The sequence below is a fragment of the Oryctolagus cuniculus genome, chromosome 16 (genome assembly GCF_051225735.1).
Source record: "Oryctolagus cuniculus isolate XC-2025 breed Fujian yellow rabbit chromosome 16, ASM5122573v1, whole genome shotgun sequence".
Taxonomy (NCBI): domain Eukaryota; kingdom Metazoa; phylum Chordata; class Mammalia; order Lagomorpha; family Leporidae; genus Oryctolagus; species Oryctolagus cuniculus.
This window is the reverse complement of record NC_142882.1, coordinates 78,854,691-78,879,489: the sequence shown is the minus strand read 5'-3', so window position 1 is coordinate 78,879,489 and position 24,799 is coordinate 78,854,691. Positions and strand designations below refer to the sequence as shown.

Genomic DNA, 24,799 nt, shown 5'->3' with positions numbered 1-24,799 from the left:
TGTTTCAGCAAGATTTCATTGAAAATAAGGGTATGGTGACTACAAATACCATGAAGGACCTCTAAAGCCTACTAATGTAAATAGTCAAGACTCAGAGGATTCTCTTTTTAAAAATTACTTAACATTAGAGCAATTTTCAAGATGCGGAATAAGCTAGAACCAAGCAACTCAAAACGAAATCAGTGAACAAGTTGGCTAGATATTGGCTCTGCCCTAGCAAAGGTTTGGGCCCACTAAAGGGAAGAGGGACATGGCTTCTCTTTCTGTGGGAATCCCGAATATTTTTCATTATTGCTGTTAGGATGTGACCCAAGGAACTTAGAAGTTAGCTGCCTGCCTGGAATACTGTGCCACATATCCATAGATAAGATTAGCTCAGAGTGGTAGAAAAAAACACAGCTCTGAGGTCAACTTCAGGGGTGAGAGCAAATGAAATGTGTACAGAGGCCTTTGGGAAACTGTACAATATCGAATTTTAACATGGAATTTACCTCATTGTTGCAGAAACAGTAGATAGTCGCCACAAAGAATCCCTGAAAAGAAAAGGAAAAACAGAGTCGAAGTTGTTTTTGCATGCATTATGTTGTTTAATAATCACTGGAAGGAGATTTCCTGGAGAGGAACATTTCGCTACTGCAATAGCAAGTCAAGGCTCAATGAAATATAAAGGCAAGAAAAAGATGCTTATCACTGGTATTCAGCAATGCACTGCAACCACATTGCACCATGTGCTTTTATTGTTAGGATTCCATCATTTGAGTATAAGTCTAGCTCTACTACATCTGGTTAATGTACTGCTTCCTTTAACACAGAGATTTACAACAGAATATGCTGATTGCAGTGGCTTTGAAAAGAATGTACTTAAAAATGGCTAAAACTGAGATCCTGTTGAGTTCAGTAGAGAAATTTATAAACAGAAGCATCACAGCAGGTGACTGGGGGCCTGCCTGTGTCCTGGGTTGCCAAGGTGTACGAGGGCAGCACTGTACCCACATCCAAATTCATGCCTCAAAGACATGGACTAAGGAACCCCTGAGGTCTTCATCACTGTTAAACAATAGCTCAGATTATTTAAATCTTTAAATTTTCTTTTTAGAACTCTGTTTTGACCACCTTCTCATTCTAAGATTTGTTTTCATCAGTAGAAAATAAAACTAACTGGAAATTTGAAATTGAGATGGCAAAATGCTGGCCTAACAGCTTGTAGTAGAATCATCTCTGCCTTAGGACCTCTTGTGTTCCATCTTGCTTTCAAAATACCCAGCACTACTGGCCTTCCGGGGTGGGGAGTGCTCATCTAGGGCAGAATCAACAGAAATAGGGCAGGGGAAGACACCAGCTGGCCTAGCACAGCACCTGAGATCCTACTGCATTCTCTCCTATGTGAGGACAAACTCCTTCTACAGCCAGTGAATGGGCATGGATGCATCCCTGACATTTGTCTGACAATGGGAGGGTGATAGAACAGGAGGCACAGGTAGCTCTGTGCAAGTTCATTACTCCTTATCTCCCCAGAGTCGGTGCTGATTTAGGGAAAGAGGTTCTGACAATCACAGTAGTTAGGGGTGTGACCAACTGAGGTCCAGGAATATTGGGAAAGCAGGCACAAGTGCCTCAAAACAAAAATCTGGTCTCCGTTAGAATGCTGGCTGGGCTTGCTGTATTGGAGGCTGTCGATTACATTTAAGGTCATGGGCTTTAGAATTGGAAATCAACTCGCAACACAAGTAATTAACAAAATACGCCATTGGCGTCCCTACCTGGAAGTGAATCAGAGAGTGCATGAGGTAATCGTAGATCTTCCCAAGAATCTTGTTGGAGGGCCTCCAGGGGAAGACGACAAACTGGATTCCCAGCAGGGGCACCAGGATCATGGTGGCCTTCACAGCCTTCAGGTACATGTGTGACTCTGCTTCGTGGGTTTCCCTCATCTTGGTCACTAGCACCCGGACGATGTTGAGCAAAAAGAAGAAATTGACCTGCAAAGATACAGGTCAAACACATCAGCCGGATGAGTGCCACCATCCTCGCTTCTGCGTAGCCAGTGTGGGGAGGAGTGATTACAGGCAGAGAACAGTGGAGTCTGCCCGAGGGTCACACGGGTCACTCGGAGTTCCTGCACCTGCGGACCACAGGCCCTCAGGTCTGGATTCATATTTCCTGAATGGAGATATTTCTCCTGTAATGTCAATGCATTAGGTGCAACTGAATAACACCTTTGGTATACAGAGAAATGTGCTATGTGAAATTCATTCTTTCACCCAGAGTTTCTGCTAAGGAGAAGTTTGTTGTAAACATCTAGGATCTTTGAGAAATTCTTCACATTTATCAGATCCTCTTTGGCATGCCCAAGCTTTAGTTTGGTGAAATTAGGGTTCAGAAATTTCAACATTCAACACAAGCTCAGTGAGTGAGTCGGTGATATGCCTTGTTCTCATTTTTGAAATGTTGATTTTTGAAATCAACTCACAAAGGGTGTTTATGCCTTATTTTCATAACTTTTTCAAAGGGGAGGCCTACATTCACGTTTAAAGAGTCTCGTGCTCTACCGACTGATCTAGCCGAGCAGATGACACGCACTTCGAAATCTTCCCTTTTCATTATCAATATTTTTCCACTTAGAAAGGGTGGCTTAACTGACGGTGAAATGAAAACTGAAAAATTTAGACTTGAGTTTAGGCAAATATGAACCTGGGTAACAACTGCTCCAAAGAAGATAAAGAACATCACTCCAGCAGTTCCCTCCCACTGCCCTGCATTCAACACCCCACCTCAGGGACCTGCTATCTCCATTACACAGAAATGGAGTATTATTTAGTATGTACCAATATTTTTTAAAGATTTATTTGAAAGAGTTACACAGAGAGAAGGAGAGAGGTCTTCCATCCGCTGGCTCACTCCCCAAGAATCACCACCTCACTGAGCTTGTGTTGAATGTTGAAATTTCTGAACCCTAATTTCACCAAACTAAAACTTGGGCATGCCAAAGAGGATCTGATAAATGTGAAGAACTTCTCAAAGATCCTAGATGTTTACAACAAACTTCTCCTTAGCAGAAACTTTGGGTGAAAGAATGAATTTCACATAGCACATTTCTCTGTATACCAAAGATATTAAAAATTACTTTATCAGGTGCAATAAGGGTACCCACTTACAAGACAATATCAAAGATCAAAACAGAATATATAATACATCTTACAAAAATAAAACTAATATTTGATCAGTATTATATGGATTGGTTCAAAAGACAAAATTATTTGTCTAGAGAAATTGAAGAAAAAAAGAAAATAAGAAATATATTCTGGGTCACAAACTTCTCTTTCTGGCTGGGAAGGCTAGTTTTGAAAAAGTTTGTTTTTCAAATTTAATTGCTAATTTAAGAGTGGTATGAGTAATTTTTTCTACATGGAACAGAAATTAATGGTACCCCCAAAAAATTCAAGAAAAGAGAACTTGGATAAAAGTTGAATTCTTGTGTGCTGCACAGGTTCAAGACTCAGGTTAGTGGGTCCTCATGAGAATGGTTGTGCTAACGAGTAAATCACTGCTCTGGAGACACTAAGGCCAGGAGAATTAGAAGACTGTTTGGAATGATAACCTAGTCTGATGAATTACTAATGATGCTTGTTGAGTGTAGAGGCAGAATCTAGTCCATAACTTAAGACTGCTTTTATTCTCACCCTTGACTGAAGAAAATGCTGTATTTGAGATTAATAGGAAATTATCTAAATACTACATTTAATGGTTCTGATGTGGTCAACATGACATAAACCATGAGTAGACTTAACAAACGTCTGCATCTCTCTACATCCCAACCTCTTACTATTCTGTGACTTTGAGGTCACTCTAGTCTTTTCTAAAGAGTGAGCCCTCCTGATACAAGAGGGCTGATGTTAGGAACCACAAGGCAATGTACGGGCAATGCCTGACCAGCGGATCCACGCACCAAAGATGAAGCAGAGATGGCTTTGTTTTGCAGAACCTGAGGAAAACGGCATAGGGGGTGAATCTACGGTCTCTCACTTTTTATCAGCAACACCTTTTCACCTTTCTTGTAGCCCCTTGGCCTTCACCTTTACCTTGAAGAATCTAGTTATAGAGGTTTTTAAAAACTAGCTGCAGAGCTGCTATAGTGTGTGCAGCAACTATACTATATAACCCATCCACCTAGGTGTGGACAAAAGGCTTTTTTTAAAGACTCTAAAATCACGTCGTTGTTATAGAATGTCATTCAATTAGTTTAAGTTATTATAGGATATAGGTTATATATAGAAATCCCAACCAAGAGAGAACTTTAGTAATAATGAACTTAAAGAGCAGTTCTCACCACCAGAGCTGCCATCACTGGGCCATGGATGATGTAAAGCAGATGGGTCTCCACGCTCATCCAGCAGCTGAAAAATCAGAAGGGACCAGGTCAATGCAGACACCTTTCACCCACGAATATGCTAACATAGAAAGTCTATGATGCTTACTTGTCATTGAAGTAGATTGCTCGAGTAATAGCGTGGATAGTGGTTGGCACCAGTGGGAACCCTGAAAGTGAAAAGTACACATCACACTTGGCCTCTTGGTCACCAGTCGTAATTATAATTGCATGGAAGATGTTAGTATACTTGCAAAAATAGTTGCCCATTAGTGGTTTCTCTCAAGATACCCCCTCAATGTTGTCATATAAATTTTCCTTTACCATGCCAGGTAAAACTGTTCCTGGTTAGAAGGTCATGTACTTTCAGAGTTTGGTTAAGAATATCCAACCAAAAGCTTTTAGCAAATGACCCGGTAGAGTAAGCAGGCACTCTTTTGCTCACACTATGACTACCACTGTGATGCCTGTGATCGGGATGAAGGTGATGATAATGATGATTAAACTGAGACCAGAATGTCTTTCCACCGTGGGTGAACGTGGCTTTCTTATGAACAGAAGCTGGGGCACTCTGGATAGATGTACACTCTGGACATCATATGAAAGCCACAGTCTCAGTCTCGTTGCTCCTAAGCAACAATGGTATACAGAGAAATAATGTTCACATTATTTCTTCTGGCTTTTTGTTTTCTGATGCTAACACATGCATTGATCCTGCTTCCTTTTAACACCAGTGCTGCAGGGAAGCCAGTGCTGCCCCTACTCTCTGTAAGTTCTGGCTACTGAAACTTTAGGAGTATATCCAGGTTAGTGTCCACTTCCCTGACTAATCCCAAGGTACTGGTACAAATCAACTTGGAATTAGTAAATTCATCAATGCAGATACTAACAATGCAGCCTGTCAATTATTTTAAAAATACATCTTATTCTGTGTAATTTTCATAAAGATTTTCTACTGAGATGTACCTTTGTGCAAATGAATATTTTCTGATTTGATTGCTCCATCTGTAGAAATTTCTGTTTTTGTTATTGTCAGATTAAGAAATGTGTCCAGAAGAGAACCCTATCCATGTTTCTAAAAATTATATGAAAAAGGTCTCAAAGGCTAGAGTTTTTAACCTAAGAATAACCCCAACTTTTATATTTGAGTTTTTTTACACAAAATATGAGTCTGTTGTCTATAGAACTTCTAACATTCCATTTCCTCATCTGGATTCAGAAACTCAATCTTTGGAATTATGATGAAAGACATACTTCAGGATGAGACAGCAGGAGAGGTGTGTGGAAGTCCCGGCATCTTGTAGAAAGGGAAGGGTATTTCCCACCTAACAGGGAGGGGAGAAGAGACCTGCATCTTTTAACGTGTGTGTGTGTGTTATGAGGGCAGTGGGGGTCTCTGCTTCCTTCTCCCTCTTTTTATGCAGCCTTTCTTTCTTCCTCCTCTTTTCCCCTCAGGCCCTAAGATCAATAACAACTCATCCTACCCATTAAAGGTGACGAGGATAAGAATGATCCTCTCTCCACAGTAGTCTTTGTTTTAGGGAGATGAGACAAATTCTGTTTGTTTGACATAAACATTCATGGGGGAATTTCCTTCCTTTGATTTATAGGAAAGAGGAAACCAGCAAAGTGAAGAATCAATCTGAAGAATGCTATAAAATCAATGATTTTTCTGAAGTTGCTTCAATTCGAGGAGAACCAACTACTAAATGGTGCCATGCAGACTTGGAAGAGTAACTTCGGAGAGAACCATTCTTTCATTTTTCTGTTGGGGAGAATTTCACCCCCAAATACTTGTTTACCCTGGGTGATGTTTACGATGCCTCATAATTCTTTGAGCTCTTTCCAGACCCTGGTGTTGATAACATTATTCTCAGCTGAAATGGGTAGATGGAATTTATATTACCTGTAAACAAACTGAGGACTCAGGATATAGTTTTTGGGGGTCAATTCATTTTTTGGTGTAGCCCAGTGTTTAAGAATCTTTACAAAGTATAGGTTATGCCATTTTTTATGGACATTATAAGATTTGCAACCTACCAAACTGTTTTACTGTGATAATTTTGAATGAACAATTAAAATATTATCTAGTAAAGATTTCTTCTTCTCTGCCCCATTACATTTTTTAAAAAGATTTATTTATTTATTTATTTGAAAGGCACAGTTACAGAGAAGCAGAGGCAGAGGGAGAGAGGTCTTCCATCTGCTGGTTCACAGACAGACCTGTGCTGATCCAAAGCCAGGAGCTTCCTCCAGGTCTCCCACACAGGTGCAAGGGCCCAAGCTCTTGGGCCATCTTCCTCTGTTTCCCAGGCCATAGCAGAGAGCTGGATTGGAAGTGGAGTATCCAGGTCTCGAACCAGCACCCATAGGGGATGCTGGCACTGTAGGCATTGGCTTCACCTGCTATGCCACAGCGCCTGCCCCTCCATTACATTCTTTAGATACTACTTTTTCTTGAGAAGCTTTTGGTAGTCATTTTCCTTGCATCCAAAGATAATGCTTGCCAAATATTCTTTTTTTTTTAAAAAAATATTTATTTATTTACTTGAAAGTCAGAGTTACATAGAAAGAGGAGAGGCAGAGAGAGAGAGGTCCTCCAAACGATGGCTCACTCCCCAGTTAGCCACAATGGCCGGAGCTGCACCCATCCGAAGCCAGGAGCCAGGAGCCTCCTCCAGGCCCCCGACGTGGGTGCGGGGCCCAAGGACCTGGGCCACCCTCCACCGCTTTTCCAGGCCACAGCAGAGAGCTGGATGGGAAATGGAGCAGCCGGGTCTTGAACCGGCGCCCATATGGGATGCCAGCGCTTCAGGCCAGGGCGTTAACCCACCGTGCCACAGCGCCGGCCCCATCTTGTCAAATATTCTAAGAGGCTATTTCTTTAAACATGTTACTTGGGGGCCAGCACTGTGGCATAGCGAATAAAGCCGCCTCCTGCAATGGCGGCATCCCATATGGGCACTGGTTCGAGTCCCGGCTGCTCCACTTCTGATCCAGCTCTCTGCTATTGCCTGGGAAAGTAGAAGATAGCCCAAGTCCTTGGGCCCCTGCACCCACCTGTTAAGACCCGGAAGAAGCTCCTGGCTCAGGATTGGTGCAGCTCTGGCCCTTATGGCCAACTGGGGAGTGAACCAGACTAACCTCTCCCTCTCCCTCTCTCTCCCTCTCCCCCTCTTCCCCTCCCTCTCCCCTTCTCTCTCTCCTCTCCTTCTCTGTGTAGCTCTGACTTTCAAATGAATAAATCTTTTAAAAAACATATTTGGCACTGTAATTTTTCAATGATTAAAAAGTGTGGTGGGGGTGGGCATTTGGCCGAGCAGCTACGACACTATTTTGGATGCCTGTGTTCCACCTTGGTTTGCCCAGGTTTGATTCCTGGCCCTGACCCCTTTCTGCAGCTTCCTGCTAGTGCACACCCAGGAGGCAGTGGTGATGCTCAAGTAATTGGGTTCCTCCTACCCACGTTGGGGACCTGGATTGAGTTCCTGGTTCCTGGCTAGTTTGGCATAGCCCAGGCCATTGCAGGCATTTGGGGGAGTGAAGCAGTAGATGCAAGCATGTTCTTGCTCTTTCTCCCCTCCCCACTTCATCTCTCAAATACCACCTTTTGAAAAATGCTCAGTAGAATTTTGGGGCATATTTGTGTGTGGCAGTGGAGAATGAAAGACTGAGCCATAAGTTAAAGTCACATCTTAGAATCATTTGGTTAACGGTCTATCTAAAAAACTATCAAAGTGTAAATCCTCATTTTAGAATTTTTAATTTCATTACAACATGATATCTATCCTTTGAACAGGTTCTTAAGTGGGCAATGCTGATTCGGAGGCACAGTGTTGCACAGGCTCTGTAGGACTTATTTGTCTTGTGTTACGTTGACTGTGTATTGAGTAGCAGCTGCCTGTCCTGTGCTTACCTCCCTGAGTGTAAGGCTCTTTAGGATCCTACCTGGACTGTTCTGATGAGGTGTGAAGTGTTTGCTGATTAGGGCAGGGTAAGGTGTCACATAAATATTTTACTTATTATTGCTGCCTTCTTCTCACTGCAGAACAGCTTTCCCTTTCTGCTCTGTGTTGGTTACCCATGCTAAGATGTCTTCACTGAGGTGTCTGCGATGAGGTGTCCCAAGTAATTCACGGTGCCCCGTCTGGAAAGAGCAGTATCAGCTGTTCCTTCCAGGTACCCTCATCTCCACTGAGTGTCACAGGCAAGAATACAGGTGCAGTGCTTTTTCTCCTGTGGAGAATTCTCCGAGTGCTGCACATAGATGTTTTTGAATAGTCAACACTGGTTTGAGGACTCTGCCAGAAATTTCGTATTAAAGGAGATAAGTAAAATATGTATGCTGGAAATGTGTGTGTGTGTATGAGAGAGAGTAACTTTCTTCAACTGGAAGGCATTTGTTCAGCACCAATACCATCACTGTGATAATCAGAACTGCACAATTGCTGTTGGGGGGATTAAATCACTTCCAGGTGATTGCTGGCATGACCAGATTCGGAAGTCCAGAAGCCACTGACGAAGCGTGCCTGAGGAGGAGGGGGCCCGTGAAGGAAAGGTTAGCCTCTTGTGGAAACTGGAGCAAAAAGCACAAATGATCAAAGGCGATCTTGACTGCGTTCTGGTCAGATCGGGGTGCTGGCTGCTCACCCCGGTGCACGAAGGGCCGCCTTAGAGGAAGGCCATGCGCAGCCTCTGCTCAGAGTCACAGCCGCCCCATCAGTGGATTTAGGGAGCAAGGCCCTGGGCGCTCTGGTGAGTGTGGGATGGCTCCTGGGTTCAGTGTCAGCGTCTATTTGGATAGGGCAGCTGTGTTCTAGTCCCAGTGCCTCCCCCCCTCCCCAGTCCTCGCTGTCTGCCCCCACCCCCTCCAGTAGATGCATCTTGGGTGCCCTGGGTGGAGGTGGGAGGTGGGAATTCGAATCCCGAGGGATCTCCGCCCCTATCTAGTGTGGACAGAAGCAGCCACAGCCTGAACAATTCAATCCTGGGCTTCTCACAGCTCCTGTCACGTTCGATGACGTCAGCAAGTCTCTCCTTGGAGGCCCCTGTGGTTCTGTTTGGCAGCTCCACTCCACTTCCAGACCTTTCACGAGGAAGAAACATCCTTGAAAGGGATCTGGGGCCAGGGAGAGGGAGGTCCACTGTACACAGCATGAACTTCTCCTGTGCTGTACAAACGCGCAACCGGTAAGGCAGAAGGGGGCCTCCTCAGGTCTCGTCTCAGCTTGGGTCTGTGTCCATGCCCCAGCCGGGTTCATCTGCTGAAGACACACTCATGGTCATACCCTCCCTTCTCTGTGCTGACCCGCAATTGGTCACAGCTTGATGGACACCGTTAAAGGGCTTCCACCAAGCTCTCTCTGAGACGGAGCTCCTGGCAATCCCTGCATAGCATCATTCCTTGAAGACTTGGAGTAAGATGTAGACTGGACGCACAGACGCACAGAGGCAAAAGTAGCTGAGGACTCAGCCCGAGGAGGTGCTTACCCCAGCCCAGGAGGTAGTACCAGCGCAGGTGCTGCTGCTTGGCAAACACGGCCACCACGATCAGCGTGTGCAGGTAGATCCCTTCGCAGAGCATCCAGAAATAGTTGCAGGACATCATGTACTGGTGGAAAAAATGCAGAACCTTGCAGCTCACCTGTCAGAGAGAAATGAAGATGCTCAGTGCAAGACACAGGCGAAGATCTGGCAATGAACAGGGGGTGTGTGTGAACACAGGCCGAGGTGTCTGCATTGGGCTGGCAGGGCAGCTGCCTCCAGCACCTGACAACATGTGGTGCCGCCTGGATCCACAGATCAGGGTGAGTGTTCACATCATTGGTATTGCATATGAATTGCCAGAGAGGCCAATGGAAGCCCAGTCCAAAAATGTTCTTTCCCCATTACATTCTGGGGATCGATGTGGACTAGACAGGTTCATTTTGTGCATAGTGATTGTAAATTTAGAGAGAATCCAAGGAGTCATGACATGACTTCTATGGCCCTAAACAACCCAGACGTTTTTAGTGCTGGTCCTGAAGGCCAGTGCTCTGTTGGTGATGTTTCATTAGCAATAAAGAGGGACAAATCAGGTGATAGATCTCTTGTCTGAGGACCAGGAGCCAGGCTGCTGAACCTAGATGATGATGTTCATGGTTTCATTGTCCTATGGGAGCCTTGGTGTCTACATTGGGATCCAAGTGTTTGCCAAGTCCTCTCTGGGCACCGTTAGGTAGGCATTCTCGCCAAGTATTCAGTGCAGTTATAGGAGCTACACTTGTAGAGAATTAGAACTACATATTGTTATCTTATAGAGTTAATTATTATTTAAAGTGCCTAATACAATGCCCCATATTCTGTTGCATGGCTTTGAAGTCTTCTGATCTTGGTTAGTTTGTTTCAGTAGGCAGAGCTGGCTAAATCCAATCTGCAAATTCCCTGAGCTGGTGGTATTTATGTCAGACTTAGCTATGCGTTTGGACTTCGCCTACCCATGGTTAGGACGTCAGCCAAAGACCAGACACAAGATCATGCACATATTTTGGAGCCCCTGTTCTCTGACTCTCTTCTTTCTGAGAATTATTTCCTTGACTTTCGTTGTTACCCTAAATTCTACCTTATATTCTTCACCTCAGTAAAACTGAGGGTTTCCTCTCTGAATTTTAGATACCCTAGGAAGGGGTAAATGCAGCAAATCAATCAATGGAGGCTCATCCACAGCTCCTGGTTTCAAGTGTCCTCTTCCTTCCAATATATATTTGCTTTGGACTCTAGTAACTTACTGTATTTGACACTATGTATGAATAATTGAGTGATTTTTAACTTTCAGACCCTATTAAATAGTCCTTCTACTATCTCAGGAGTAATCTGTATTTTTTCTTTTTAGTTTATCTATTTACTTGTAGTCCTTATTCCTGCGAACATTTCCTGTTTTCATGACTTGCTGATTACTTTAATACTTTTCTGCTGTCAAAATAACGTTCAAATGAAATATTTAAAACTATAGCGTAGGTAGTTTCATTTTGAAAATACACTTGTTTGCATTTTGAAACAGTGGTTCACATTCTTCAATTATTTACACTATATGCAAATCATGCAGAACTTTTCCAAGCTCTTAACTTATTACAGGTAAAATCCATATTACTTTTTTCTCATAAAGGAGGGATGTGAGGCTTATTTATCAGCTGAATTCAATTACACGTGACACTAAGATGGATGTTCTGCACTGAGGACTATTTACATATGCAATCGAACCATTTTTCTACCGTGGCCATGTTTACAGGAGGTTCCTTGGAAAGCATGGCTCTTTGCTGCTCCCTATATCATTTCAATGAAAAGAAAACAAGCTTTCATTTGAATCAAACATGCTCAGTGTCCCTTTTCCCACCCCACCATCCCAAACTGCATTTCCTTAGAAAAAGAAAATTATAGAGAAAATACCCTGAGAAAATGTTGAGAAAGGTCCTACTTCGTGGAGTCATTAATTAAGTATTAATCTTCACCAGTCTTCCCCTACCCATGAAAAAGAATTTTGATTTCAGGAGAGTATTAAAGTAGTATTATTTGAGTAGACTTTTCGGCATCAGTTGTTAGTTTCACGCATGCACAGTCTACAGGTGTTCCCATTCTTTGTGATGTAACTGGAAAGTGTGGGGCTATTTGGCATTGTTATTTCTAAGCACTCAGCTCTCTCCCACGGCATCGCCTCTGTAGAGCTTTACGCCCGGCAGATTTGATCCCTCAGAGTCAGTCTGGCATTTTTTCCTTTGTGGAAAAAGGAGTCAGCTCCTTTAGGAGCAATGCAGTGTCCTCTGGTAGCCTGTGGGTGAGGGCACCGTCCACGTGCTGTCACTTTCACCCAGGCCATTGGGATGTGGCGGAGACAATGGAGTGAAGTGGGCTTTCTCCTTCACTGAAATCAGCCACACAAATTAGGAGGCGGGAAGGGTAGCGCCTGGTAACAATGGAGAGAAAAAGCCTTTTGGGGGCTAGGTGGGTCACCAGTGACCAAGGGACAGGCGTTGTGCTGCAGCAGGTGAAGCGGCAGCTTAGGCTCCTACACCCCACATCGGAGTGTTGGTTTCAGTCTTGGCTGCCCTGCTTCTTATCCAGCTCCCTGCTAGGGTGCCAGGGAAAGACACAGAGGATGGGCCATGAACTAGGGTCCCTGCTACCTACATGGCAGGAGACCCAGATGGAGTTCCAGGCTCCTGGCTTCAGCCTGGTTCAGCCTTGGCTGTTGTGACTACTTGCAGAGAGAACCAGTGGAAGGAAGATCTCTCTGCCTTACAGATAAATAAATAAAGAAATCTTAAAAAAAAAAAAAAAAAAAGGACTAGAAGCCAAAACATGTGCACAGTTACCCTGCAGCTGGATGAGAGAATCCGGAGATTAGGTTGATGTTCACAGCCAGCTCAGGAATAATCTCCATTAAATCCATAAGGGGGAAGTGGCCAGGTATAAAGAATAAACTCAAAAAGGAATAAAGAACCCCCCATACTTTTCTGCCTCATACTCTGATGGTTAAGTGATCACTTCCTGGCTTTGACGTGTACCCACAGTGAAACATTATCAATAACCACAAGGGGAATCCTCTCTCCTCGAACGCATCTTGGCACTGCTCTCGACACTGCCCCTCCATCCCATTGTACACTTGTATTGCTGATCTACTTTTTTGCTACTGAGATAGAGAATCCAACCACTGAGCCCTGATAGGAGGGTCTGTGCTCTCTGTACCCTCCCCACACTGAGCTCGCTCTCTGCACAGCCTCCCCCCGGCCGGGCAGGGGTCCATCGCTCTCATGTCTCCGTCCTGATGGTCTGTGCAGCTGATCTTCCTGGGCCCACTTAGGGTGCAGCTGTGACACAGCCTGGCGGCTCAGTTGCCCTGATGGAAGAAACTCATGTTGCTTTTCAGAACGTGGGAGTCATTTGACTTGAGTCACGAAAGGCAGTAAGAACATGTGGTTCAATTGTTGAGGTGCAAATCGCTCAGGTTCCCAGTGAGAACTAAACTCCCTGCATTGTCCCTTTTAATCCGGATTCAAAGTCCAGAAAGACATTTATTTCTAGAAAATGATGAGGCTCTACCAGCTTCCTTTTTTTTTTTTTTTTTTTTTGTAAGGCAGAGTGGACAGTGAGAGAGACAGAGAGAAAGGGGTTCCCTTTGCCATTGGTTCACCCTCAAATGGCCACTGTGGCTGGTGTGCTGTGGCCGGCGCACTGCGCTGATCTGAAGGCAAGAGCCAGGTGCTTCTCCTGGTCTCCCATGGGGTGCAGGGCCCAAGGACTTGGGCCATCCTCCACTGCACTCCCGGGCCACAGCAGAGAGCTGGCCTGAAAGAGGGGCAACCGGGACAGAATCCGGCGCCCCAACCAGGACTAGAACCTGGTGTGCTGGTGCTGCAGGCGGAGGATTAGCCTAGTGAGCCGCGGTGCTGGCCCACCAGCTTCCTTTAGATGCAGCAGGAGCAATGCTTTTAATGCTGGCTCCTGACCACACGTGAGGATCACAGAACGAGCCAACCAAGGAAGAAAAATGAAGTTTCAGATATTACAGAAATGAGGTGCTCAAGGGACACAACTGACAACGGCCAATTTTCACATCACTCAGTCAACTGAGAGTCTATGAAGTCCTCATTGATGTCATAAGCTATTTTGAGTTACATTAAAAATAGAGAGAGAGAGAGAAGAATGTAAAGAAACGAGATTCTTTTCTTTGGCAAAATCATTTGAGTGAAGAAACTGACCTCTTTGATGAGAAAGACATACAAACCCCCGGAATTCTGCATGGAGGAGTGAGGATATTCAGGGTTTAGGTTTTTGTTGTTTCTCCCTCAAAAACTCCTTTAGGGGCAGTGCGACACCATGGGGACGGTGACCCTGTGGCCTCCCTCATGGAGGAGTACCTTTTCCTTTCAACATATTCCATGGGCTTTGGGAAGGCAAATCTTTTTGTCTCTCAACTGCCGACTCAGTGGCCTGAGAGCTGGGCCAGAATGAAAACAATAACTCACACCTCCAGCTGCAGCAAAAAAGCGCCTAAGAATCATGTATTCTGTTTGCTTGTAAAGGAGCCACGCGCCTGAATCACAGAGAAATGCTGACAGCCATGTTTTCCTTTAATTTATGACTTCTATGGTTTTCATGTTAGTTGTAATTTCTTTTTTTTTTTTTTAAGATTTTATTTCTTTGACAGGTAGAGTTACAGACAGTGAGAGAGAGAGAGAGACAGAGAAAGGTCTTCCTTCCGTTGGTTCACTCCCCAAATGGCTGCTATGGCTGGCACTGTGCTGATCCGAAGCCAGGAGCCAGGTGCTTCCTCCTGGTCTCCCATGCGGGTCCCAAGTACCTGGGCCATCCTCCACTGCACTCCTGGGCCACAGCAGAGAGCTGGCCTGGAAGAGGAGCAACCGGGACTAGAACCCGGTGCCCACGTGGGATGCCGGGGCTGCAGCCAGAGGATTAACCAAGTGAGCCACAGTGCTGGCCCCTGTTAGTTGCAATTTCAATAAATATTTGTAGAGTGACAAAGTCAAAGTTCAATAGCTTCCTTTTTCCCTCTTTTTTTTTTTTTTTTTTTTTTTTTTTTTTTAATCTCCACTTTCCTTGGCTAGGGAAAACCTTGATCTACTATTTTTTGGAATATCAGTTTTTCAAGTAAAATGCAATATTTCAAATTATTCATTTAAAGTAATTTTAAACATACGATATTGTTTGGGGCTTAGCCATTTTCCTAACATGAATCTCAGCCAGTGGATGCTCATTTATCTGTCTCTTTATTTCTAGGAAAGAGAAGGCTTAAAGGCCGCAGTTAGAGCTTTCCTTTTTTTTTTTTCTTTATGTCCTTTATTTTCAAATCTATTATACCATGGAAAATTTCTTCTTTCTTGATGATGAAATTTATAGTTTTAATTGCAACTGTTTAATCATCTTTTGGATAGGAAAAGATAGGGCATTGGGCTGAATTCTTGACAGAATATTTTATTTTTTTAAATGCTTATTTTTACCTACTTGAAAGGTAGAGCGACAGAGGAAGAGCAAGAGAGATAGCGTTTATTTGCTCATTCACTTCCCAATGCCCATAACACGCAGGGCTGGGCAGGCTGAAGCTAGGAGGTAGGAATTCTATCTGAGCCTCACACGTGGGTGGCAGGGACACAAACACTTGAACCATCATCTACTGCCTCCCAGGGTGCATTAGCAGGAAGCTGGCTGAGAAGTGGAGCAGCTGGGACTTGAACCAGCACCCTGTCATGGGATGCAGGTGTCCCCGGTGCAGCTTAACCTGCTGTGCTACAGTGCGGGTCCCAGAATGCGAGCTCTCGAGCTGAGACACAGTACAGACTTCATCACGCCCACATCTCTTGGAGCTACTAAATAAGCAGTTTCGAGGAATAGCAACATTTCAAACATGTCTACCTGGGAGTCCCTTCCTCTCTTTTCTTGAACTAATTTTGCTTGCCTAGAGAGAAATGCTCTATGTTGCTGGGAAATGGAGGGCTAGATAAGAGATTTAACGAAAGTCTCCATGGAAAACAATGCCTGTGTTCAAATGGAGAAAGTACTGAAAACAAATGACCTAGTTTCTTTCCTCTGGATATAGCGTCCCTCACAATGTATAAACATGAATTAATTTTGTTACCATAGTCATTTGGTTTTGGCCTATACTACTTACATTTATTTGGTAAGAGGCATGTGTTTCCAAGTTTTGTCTAACATAAATGGGAAAGAGGGCAGAGTGGACTGTCACATTATGTCACTGGCCCTTTTACTGTTGCAAGTGGCTTTGATGTTGACAACTTAATCTCATTTTGTCTTACCTTGGAAGAAAGGAAGAACTTTGTTTAGGCACACAGAAAATTATCCAGATGTTTTTGCTCCTCTTTCAAATTTAAAAGCCTCTTTGAGATAGGCAAACATATGACAGAACCCACATGTGTGGTTACAAGTTTATTGTTAATTTTTCTGGCTTCCTTATGCTCATACTCTCATTCCATGTAAGCCTTGGTTCATTTTTTTTTTTTGACAGGCAGAGTTAGACAGAGAGAGAGAGAGAGAGAGAGAGAGAGAGAGAGAGAGAAAGGTCTTCCTTTTCCGTTGGTTCACCCCCCAAATGGCTTCTACAGCTGGCGCGCTGCGCTGATTCAAAGCCAGGAGCCAGGTGCTTCCTCCTGGTCTCCCATGCGGGTACAGGGCCCAAGGACTTGGGCCATCCTCCACTGCACTCCCGGGCCACAGCAGAGAGCTGGACTGGAAGAGCAGCAACCGGGACAGAATCTGGTGCCCCAACTGGGACTAGAACCCGGGGTACCCACGCCGCAGGCGGAGGATTAGCCTAGTGAGCCGTGGCGCCAGCCAGTCTTGGTTCATTTCTAAGGATTGTGAAGGGGATATCATACATGGATATTTTCTGAAAATAGTATGAATTCAGTTCAGCCTGAGGACTCACATTTGAGTTTTGGGTGTTCTAAAAAGATTGAGAGGATAAAATTCTAATTCCAAGTGTTTTATAGAATTTCCTGATGATGTTTGTTCTTGCGTGGCTCCAGTGAACAATTCTGTTAAGTTAAAAATGTGCTGATTGTGAGAAGCAGCTGCCAGTCATGCTACAAAGATCAACCTCCTTTTCTACCACTTATTTTGGGAATACCTAATAGGTTTGGGAGAATCAACCTTCTCCACACCCAGATGAAAGCTTACTATTAATCTCCCTTGCTTCCCTGAGCTCACACTCAGATTTTCCCAGGAGATCAGCTGCATAATGGCAAAGCCAGGTCCCCAGACACCAGTTTCCAGGCTTTATAAAAGGTTACTAGGCAATAGAGGAGCTGCAGGGCAGATTGGGCTTCTTGGTGGTGGCTGGGAGGCAGATGTGCCATGACTGGCAGAGTGCCTAGTCACATCTGCCCCTAGACATCCTAAAAAAGCAAAACCTTCCAGCAATGATAACCTATGAGACCACTAAGAGCAATGAAAAGAGTAACAGATTTGTGGAAGCCAAGTAAAAGGACCTAGGAAGTTAGCCACAAGTCAAGGGTTCACAAGCAACCTCATGGAAGACTGTTTGCAATGTTACACCCTTGGGAGTTTTACAAAGTGTTATGTTTCTTAGGGACTCAGGCGAATCCCTTGGAAGTATACAGAACAGTTTTTGTTATTCTCATTGATGGACATAATTAAATGGCTTCTAAGATTTAGTACCAAACTCAGAAAAAAGCCTCGGTTTAGACTATTTCAGGAAGAAAGGTCTTGCAAGATCTCAGTGGACAAGAATGGGATGCAAGTTGAAGGCATCAGAAATGGGTGTAATGCCTTCAAAAGAGAGATGGAAGAGTCTGTTTAAGAATACACAATACTTCATAATTTGAGTGTTGCTGTTAGGTCGGTGTGGTTGATGATTTAATAACTAAAGATCCATTTCCTAGCCTACTTCCTATAGACAGTAACTTTCCTAGGGTTTTCTCCTTTGACGGGAAATAGAAAGCCAAAATTTGACCATCCTCTGCTGTGACAGATCTGTTTTAAACACAGTGGGATGAGCTTCCCAAATTAATGGTCGTGTGCTTTTCCACTGTGGTCAGTCTTTGAAATGGCTGAGCCCGTTTAAGAACACAACTTCCTAATGAAACAAAGACCATCGATAGCACCACGTGGCTAGAAAGGAGAGGCTGGCCTGGGCGTGACACACGTCTGTGTTTCAATGTGGAGAGCACCCATCTGCAATTTTCTTAGCTTTCAACATGGAGATAAAATCCACCACTCAGCTGGGTCTTGTAAGGATTAAATTCAATGGGATGGATTTTACTTAAGTCAGTCAACACAAAAAAAAAAAAAGCGTATTTGTCAAGGTAAACCCATTTGGTCCCTTATTCTGCGTGTGACTGGACTTTGCTTCTGATAACAGGTATCATGGTGTAAAGGTGGACCATAATGCCTTTCTGGATGTAATCACACTGCAAAAGTTATTAACACTGTGGGTCCATCCAAAGCCAATTGCAGCTGCTTTCCCATGCCACGCCGCTCTCACGCAGGACGCATGCTAGGGGCAGATTTCACGCATTTTCGTCATGGAGTTGGCAGAACTGTCAAAAGCCAGTTTTGAAAGATGAGGCTATCTACAGATGCTTGCATAACACAGCTGAGCAGAGAAACACAAAGGAAAATATCCCTTGGCCATTCACTGCGCTACAGAGCTTCTGTGTGTTCTTCCACACGCACTTCCTACCCTGCTCCCCTTGCCCAGGGCCCAGAGAAACACATTTCTGCGTCTCACAGGGCTCCCTTGCCCTCTGGTTTCTGGTTGAGCTCAGTTAATGAGGTCCATGAGCAGAGTTGAGGGATGGAAGGGAGTGAACAGTGGTATTTATTTTCCAACTTCCTTTTGTGGGCTTGCTGCAGGCTGGCTGTGTCTCAAGTCCTGGAGGGTAGTCCTCACCACACCACCTCTCTGCCTTCACAGCCCTACATCTTTCCCTCCCATCATGCATTCAGCCTCAGGGTGGAGACTGTCCCTGCTGCTGCTAGCCCACACTGTACTGGCCACATATTTATATTTGTTCGAAACAGAGGGATTTGTTGATTTTGCAGGATAAAAATGATCAAATCTTGGCCACTTCATAAGGAATCTTATAAATAGTTACATTACTAACTTGATTTGGGTCATCGAATTCAAGTGCAGACCATTAATGGGTAAGGAAAAGATTTACTGTCAAAAATGAAGGGAGGGAGGTTGGCAAAGAAGGTGGCAGAGAAGTGTTTGTGGATATTTTGAAATGGACATGTTTACTGAGGGCAAAATTACTATCAATAAAACCTACCACTGTGCATCACTTGTACAGTCAATGGGTAAGTGAGCCTTTATGTAAAGTAAGTAGTTACTTGGTATTGCAGCACTTTCCAAAAGTCAATCTTCTAGATTTGGAAACCTAGTCAACTAGTGTGGTGTTGCTGAGCCCTCACGGACTCATCACTGGAGCCACAATGGTATCACAGAGAGAACAAAAAGCTGACAGCAAGAAGAAGCGATTTGACTCCCTGCTCCCCACGGTACATGAGATTCAGCAAATCACTTTGTCTTTTTCAGGTTCATGATCTGTAAAATGAGGAGCCAGGACAAAACAACCTCCCAATGTTTTCAGGGACTGATATTAGTGAACCAGCAAAGCTGCAGGGTCCTTCTCCTTTGCCCTCCCCTGCAAGTACGTTTTGGCCAATGATTTCCCAACTCGGTTTCACTGCGTACCTACTGAATCTCTAGCATCCCGAAACAGCAGTGACCTAATATTTACAAAAGTTCCCTTGTTGATTCTGAAGTGCAGCCGGGTTGGGAAACCACTATGAAAACCACAAAGTTGGTGATAAAGAGACAGATTGGAGACCAATTTGAGTTGCTGGTAACAACGCTTGGGACATTTCCGGGAGTAGGGTTCCAGAGCGGTTCTCAGTGTGGAGCTAAGTGATTTCAGCCCTTGTGTTCTCTAGACTACTCAAATGGAAAGATTTGCATGTGACCATGGCACACCTGAATAAGAATTGCATGGACTTATGTCCTATTGCCCCCAAATCCTTTTGCGATCCGTTATTGTAGTACAAATCTTTTTACAAGTATGTGGACTTAGAGATCGACATTGATACATTTCATTAGAGCACACGCACAGCTGCTCACAGTGAAGAGACCAGCCCAACCCCCGCTGGGCACCAGAGCACCAGGGGTCAGCATCTAGGCACACCGGGGACACGGAAGCACTGCCTTAATGCACACGGTGTCGTCCAGGTCCATAAGATGTGCTCAGTACACTTCTCATAGATGTTACTGAATTATTAGTCACAAAAAATTCATGATTTATCTCACCATTTCCATTTAATTATTATGATGCAAATATTCCCAGCCTTTTAACAAAACATGTAACAATTACTTCCAAGAACTACAAAGAAGTGGACTACGTGGCTTAACACAAAATTCCACTGTGAAAGTCAATATGACCACACACATAACCTCTGATTAAATCAAACATGAGCACCCTGTTCACTGTTTACAGGTGCCATCTCCTTCAGAATAGAACGAAAGACAGAACCGTGCAGTGCTTACCGGATCCCTTCTCACCAGCTCGCCGTTGGGCACAACTTCAACCAGGTGGATGATGATAATCATAGAGTTCAGAATGTAAGTCAGAAACATGTTCTTATGCAGGGTCACCCGCTGGCAACCAAGACTCCTGGGACCAAAAGAGACACAGGGCATCAATCAGTGCCGAAATGTTGGAGTACCTGGAAAAAGAGCCATTGAGTAATCTTATTCCTATTCTTAGCAACAGATGAGGGAGTGTACTATGAATCTTTGAAAAGATGAAAACTATGCTTGAGTTCCATTTTTCTTGACAACAAAATAAACTTATCCTTTAATTCAACTTTTCATGAACTTGTAAAAGAAATGAGTGAGGTCAGTCTCATCTTTAAGCCTCATTACTGCTTTTCTGTCTGATTTTTGAAACAGCTTTAAAAATATCTCTCCAGTCATAGTAGCTCATCTTTTTCAGTCCTCAGGGTGACTTTATATAATAACTGATGAGCGATAAAATCACTTTTAATTATAACCAATGTTGTAGATTAATTAAGAGAAGGGCTCTTAAAACTGAGATCCCATAAGGGTTTGGAGTGTGCTTCAAAGGAAAAAAAATCTGTTGTTCGTTGCTGTAATCAGGCAAAAAATACATGGCAAATGGGGTAAGAGAGCGTGACGTCAGAACGAAGGTCACCCGTGATGAGGGGCTGAAGCCATGTCCTCGGGTCACTGCATGTGCAGGCTTTGCTTCTCCTAACTTTTTCTTCTCCCATTTCTTGTAGCATCTTCTTAGAGCTCCTCTTCCACTTGGAATCATTGCTGTACACCCTTCTGATGGTAGAGTTCACACATGGGCAGAAAATTCCAGGTACACTCAAATTTGACCTTGGGGTGAGATGTGATAGTTTGGGTCTGATGAGAATTACAGAAATGCTGTTGCTTCTTAGGAGAGTAATTTTGGGTATCAAGAAATTAAGGTTTTTATTTCTTCATCCTCTGTCTCACATACCCATACACATATGTTGGTGTGAATATTCACACCAATAAATGTGGGGAGCAACCCGGACTAGACTAAGTTACTGGAATTAAGACTTATTCTATGCATCTGCTCTCCAACAATATGGCGCTGGGAGAGGAGAAAACAGCTTCTACGCAGCTGCCTCTTGCCAACTTGAGTGATGACCTCCAGGAGCTGATCCTGCTCCTGATTGGAGGAGAGCAGCGTACTCGGCGTGTGGGCAGCCGAGTTGGGATTGGCGGAAGAGGACTATAAAGGAGGAGAGAGACAACATGCAGGAGGAACATCTAAGGGGAACATCTGAGGGAACACCTGTGCAGCCCCCGAGAGAGCCGGCCGGCGGTGTGCCGCTCCCCTGCGGAAGTGGGGAAAGTGGCCAGGGGGAACCGCCCTTCCACGGAGGTGGAAGGGATGGCAGCCAACCCGGGAAGAACCAGCAGCAAACCCGGGGAGTGCCGAGCAGACGAAAGAACAACGCAGGGTCCTGTGTCGTTCCTCCACGAAGAGGGGGAGCGACATAATGGTGCCGTGACTCGGATATGAAGCCTAGGCAGGGTTTAGTGTCGTTCCTCCATGAAGAGGGGGAGCGACAAATAAACATGAGTTTGAATGTTGTATTTCATTTTTTGTATACAATAGAGCAAGGCTGCATCATGGCTATCAAAGTTGAAATGATAATTCTAGATGAACAAAAAGTGTGTTTTATCATGTTTGATGCAGCCAAAAAAATGTTGCTATGATGTATTCACCAAGTGAAAACTTAACACATGCACTTAACAATGCCAATCACTCATTATGTAACTATTCCTAAAAACTGGATAGTGTAAAATAAGGCTGGGAAAGGAAATTCTAGGAAAAGATGAAATATGGAGATGACCTGGGTTTGCTTACATTACTTCCCTATATTTACAACTCAGGAAAGTGAGCTCCAATTATCTGTAGTAAAAAGTAAATTTTAATACTAAGGGCATATGTTTGAGCAGGTTTGGATGAAAGGAGCTACATTTTCCAACTTTTCACAAGGTTTAGAATTAGTAGGAATTTTTTATAAGATTTATTCATTTATTTGAGAGGCATAGTTGGCAGGCAGAGAGGAGGAGACACAGAGGGAGTGATCTTCCACCTGCTAGTTCAGTCCCCAAATGGCTGCACTGACCGGGGTTGGGCTAAGCCAAAGCCAGGAGCCATGAGCTTCTTCCAGGTCTCCCACATGGGTGCAGGGTCCCAAGGACTTGGGCCATCTTCTGCTGCTTTCCCAGGCACATTAGCAGGGAGCTGGATCAGACGTGGAGCAGCCAGGACTGGAACCAGTTCCCTCATGGGATGCTGGTGCTGCAGGCTGCAGTTTTAACCCACTGTGTCACAGCACCAGCCACATTAATAGGCAGCTAATAAACATTTTGAATTTGTTGAGCTGGGATAGAATGCAGAACTTTACAAGAATATGTCCTGGAGGCAGCCTATAGTAAAGATAGGGTTTAGAGAATAGCTCGCTTGCTCAGTTTCTACCTCCCACCCCCAACTATGGACTACTTTATTTAGCAACAGGGAAATTTCTTAAATAAACCAAACCTGGGGCCAGCATTGTGATTATGGATAAAGTCACTGCCTGCAACACTGGCATCCCATGTGGGCCCCAGTTTGAGTCCTGGTTGCTCCACTTTTGATCCAACTTTCAGCTAAGGGCCTGAGAAAGTCACAAAAGATGGCCCCAAGTGCTTGGACTCCTGCTACCCCCATTGGACACCCCGAGGAAGCTCCTGGATCTTGGCTTTGATCTGGCCCAGCCATGGCTCTTGTAGCCAAACGGCAGTGAACCAGCGGATGGATGGATGGATGGATGGATCTCTCTCTCTCTCTCTCTCTCTCTCTCTCTCTTTCTCTCTGCCTTTCAAATAAATGAAACAAATTAAAAACAAAACAAAACAACAACAGACTGGGCTCTCAGTTCTTAAAAAAAATCAAACTTAACTGGCTTTACAACAGCACAAAGGGCAGGTTGCAAACTGAAGACTTGAAAAGGAAAATGTCGCCTGGGTGAAAGATTCCGTCCATTCCCTGCAGGGACTCTTCCATCTCCATTGCTGCATTTGGCTCGACTGCATCTGTGACTGCCACCTTCCGCACAGTCCTAACAGCGTTGGATAATTCTTCTCACTGGGGTAAACATCTATGGTTCCATCATTGGATTCAGATTGCCTCAGACCAATGACAACTGACATTATCCAGAACTAAGGAGTAGGAATGCACGTGTCACACAGTACTGGTATTCTCATGCCTGCTTTCCTTTGACTGGGTGATGTTCAGTAATCGACTGACGGCACCAGATCAGCTTAAAAGACGTTATTAGTTTCAATCTCCCGAATAAACGCAAACCACCATGAACAAAACATACTTCCACCTTCTCCAGCTTGCTCTCTGGTCCTTGTGCCCCTGCGATTTTTTTTCCTTTTTATCATTAATCACCGTCTGACACAGGATGTATTAGTTTATTGCCTATTATTCTCTCACTTCTTCTACTAAAATTAAAATGCTAAAGGAATTTGTTTAATGCATCTGAAACAGTGTCTGAATCATTGTATGGCTTAATATTATTTTTTTTTTAATTTAAGAAACAACTTTTTTTCTTTGAGCTGTGACCACTGAAAATGCTGCTAGTATATTAAAGAATTATACTCAGTGGTGTTTCGTAACTTATACTCTGTATCATAGTGAGCATTTGCCTTCAGTTAGGTACTCACTACTATTGAACATTATTCTTTCGCTGAACACGAGCGAAAATATATTTCCAGTACTGTGTACTTGTGTGAGTATAGAATGGATATGAGAGACACGGAACATTCATCAGTGGGACAGAGAGAATGGCAGTCTAAAGTTTGGTCTCTAAAGTAAGGGCATGACTAAGGCTTGCATATGAGTTTGTTTTTTGGACATTTCAATACAATTTCTGCTTACTGAGTTCTAAAATTGCTATTACACTGACTCGATGACATTTATACTCATCTTTTTGAAGTGAGATACTTTAAATATATAAAAATTCAGTCAATGGTCCAACACATATTCCTGTGTACTGTTTATGATCCAGGCCTTGTGGGAGACAGTAGGGATCCAATGTAGACAAATAGGCAGCTTCTAATCCCAGGGACTCTATGACCCACAGCCGCTCATTTACTTGTATTGTGATAGTGGCTTTAAATAGGTGTGAGTATCATTATATCCTTAGAATTGTAAGTATGGAGGCTGGCACTGTGGTGTAGCGGGTAAAGCCACTGCCTGCAGTGCCAGCATCCCATATGGGCATCGGTTCCAGTCCCAGCTGTTCCTCTTCTGATCCAGCTCTCTGCTATGGCCTGGGAAAGCAGTGGAA

At 44.1% G+C, this 24,799-nt stretch overlaps 1 protein-coding gene across 3 annotated transcripts in view; it reads right to left on the bottom strand.

The window, feature by feature from the left end:
* The window catches only part of CALCR (calcitonin receptor), a 167,052-nt gene that overhangs the window by 8,598 nt on the left and 133,655 nt on the right, over nt 1-24,799 (bottom strand). For all 3 annotated transcript variants that reach the window (XM_089315013.1, XM_008261488.4, NM_001082375.2), the window contains 6 exon segments: nt 20,442-20,568; nt 9,857-10,010; nt 4,476-4,536; nt 4,328-4,394; nt 1,761-1,979; nt 492-533 (listed from right to left, as the gene is read on the bottom strand). In XM_089315013.1, the coding sequence (XP_089171139.1) occupies nt 492-533; nt 1,761-1,979; nt 4,328-4,394; nt 4,476-4,536; nt 9,857-10,010; nt 20,442-20,568 (670 nt within the window).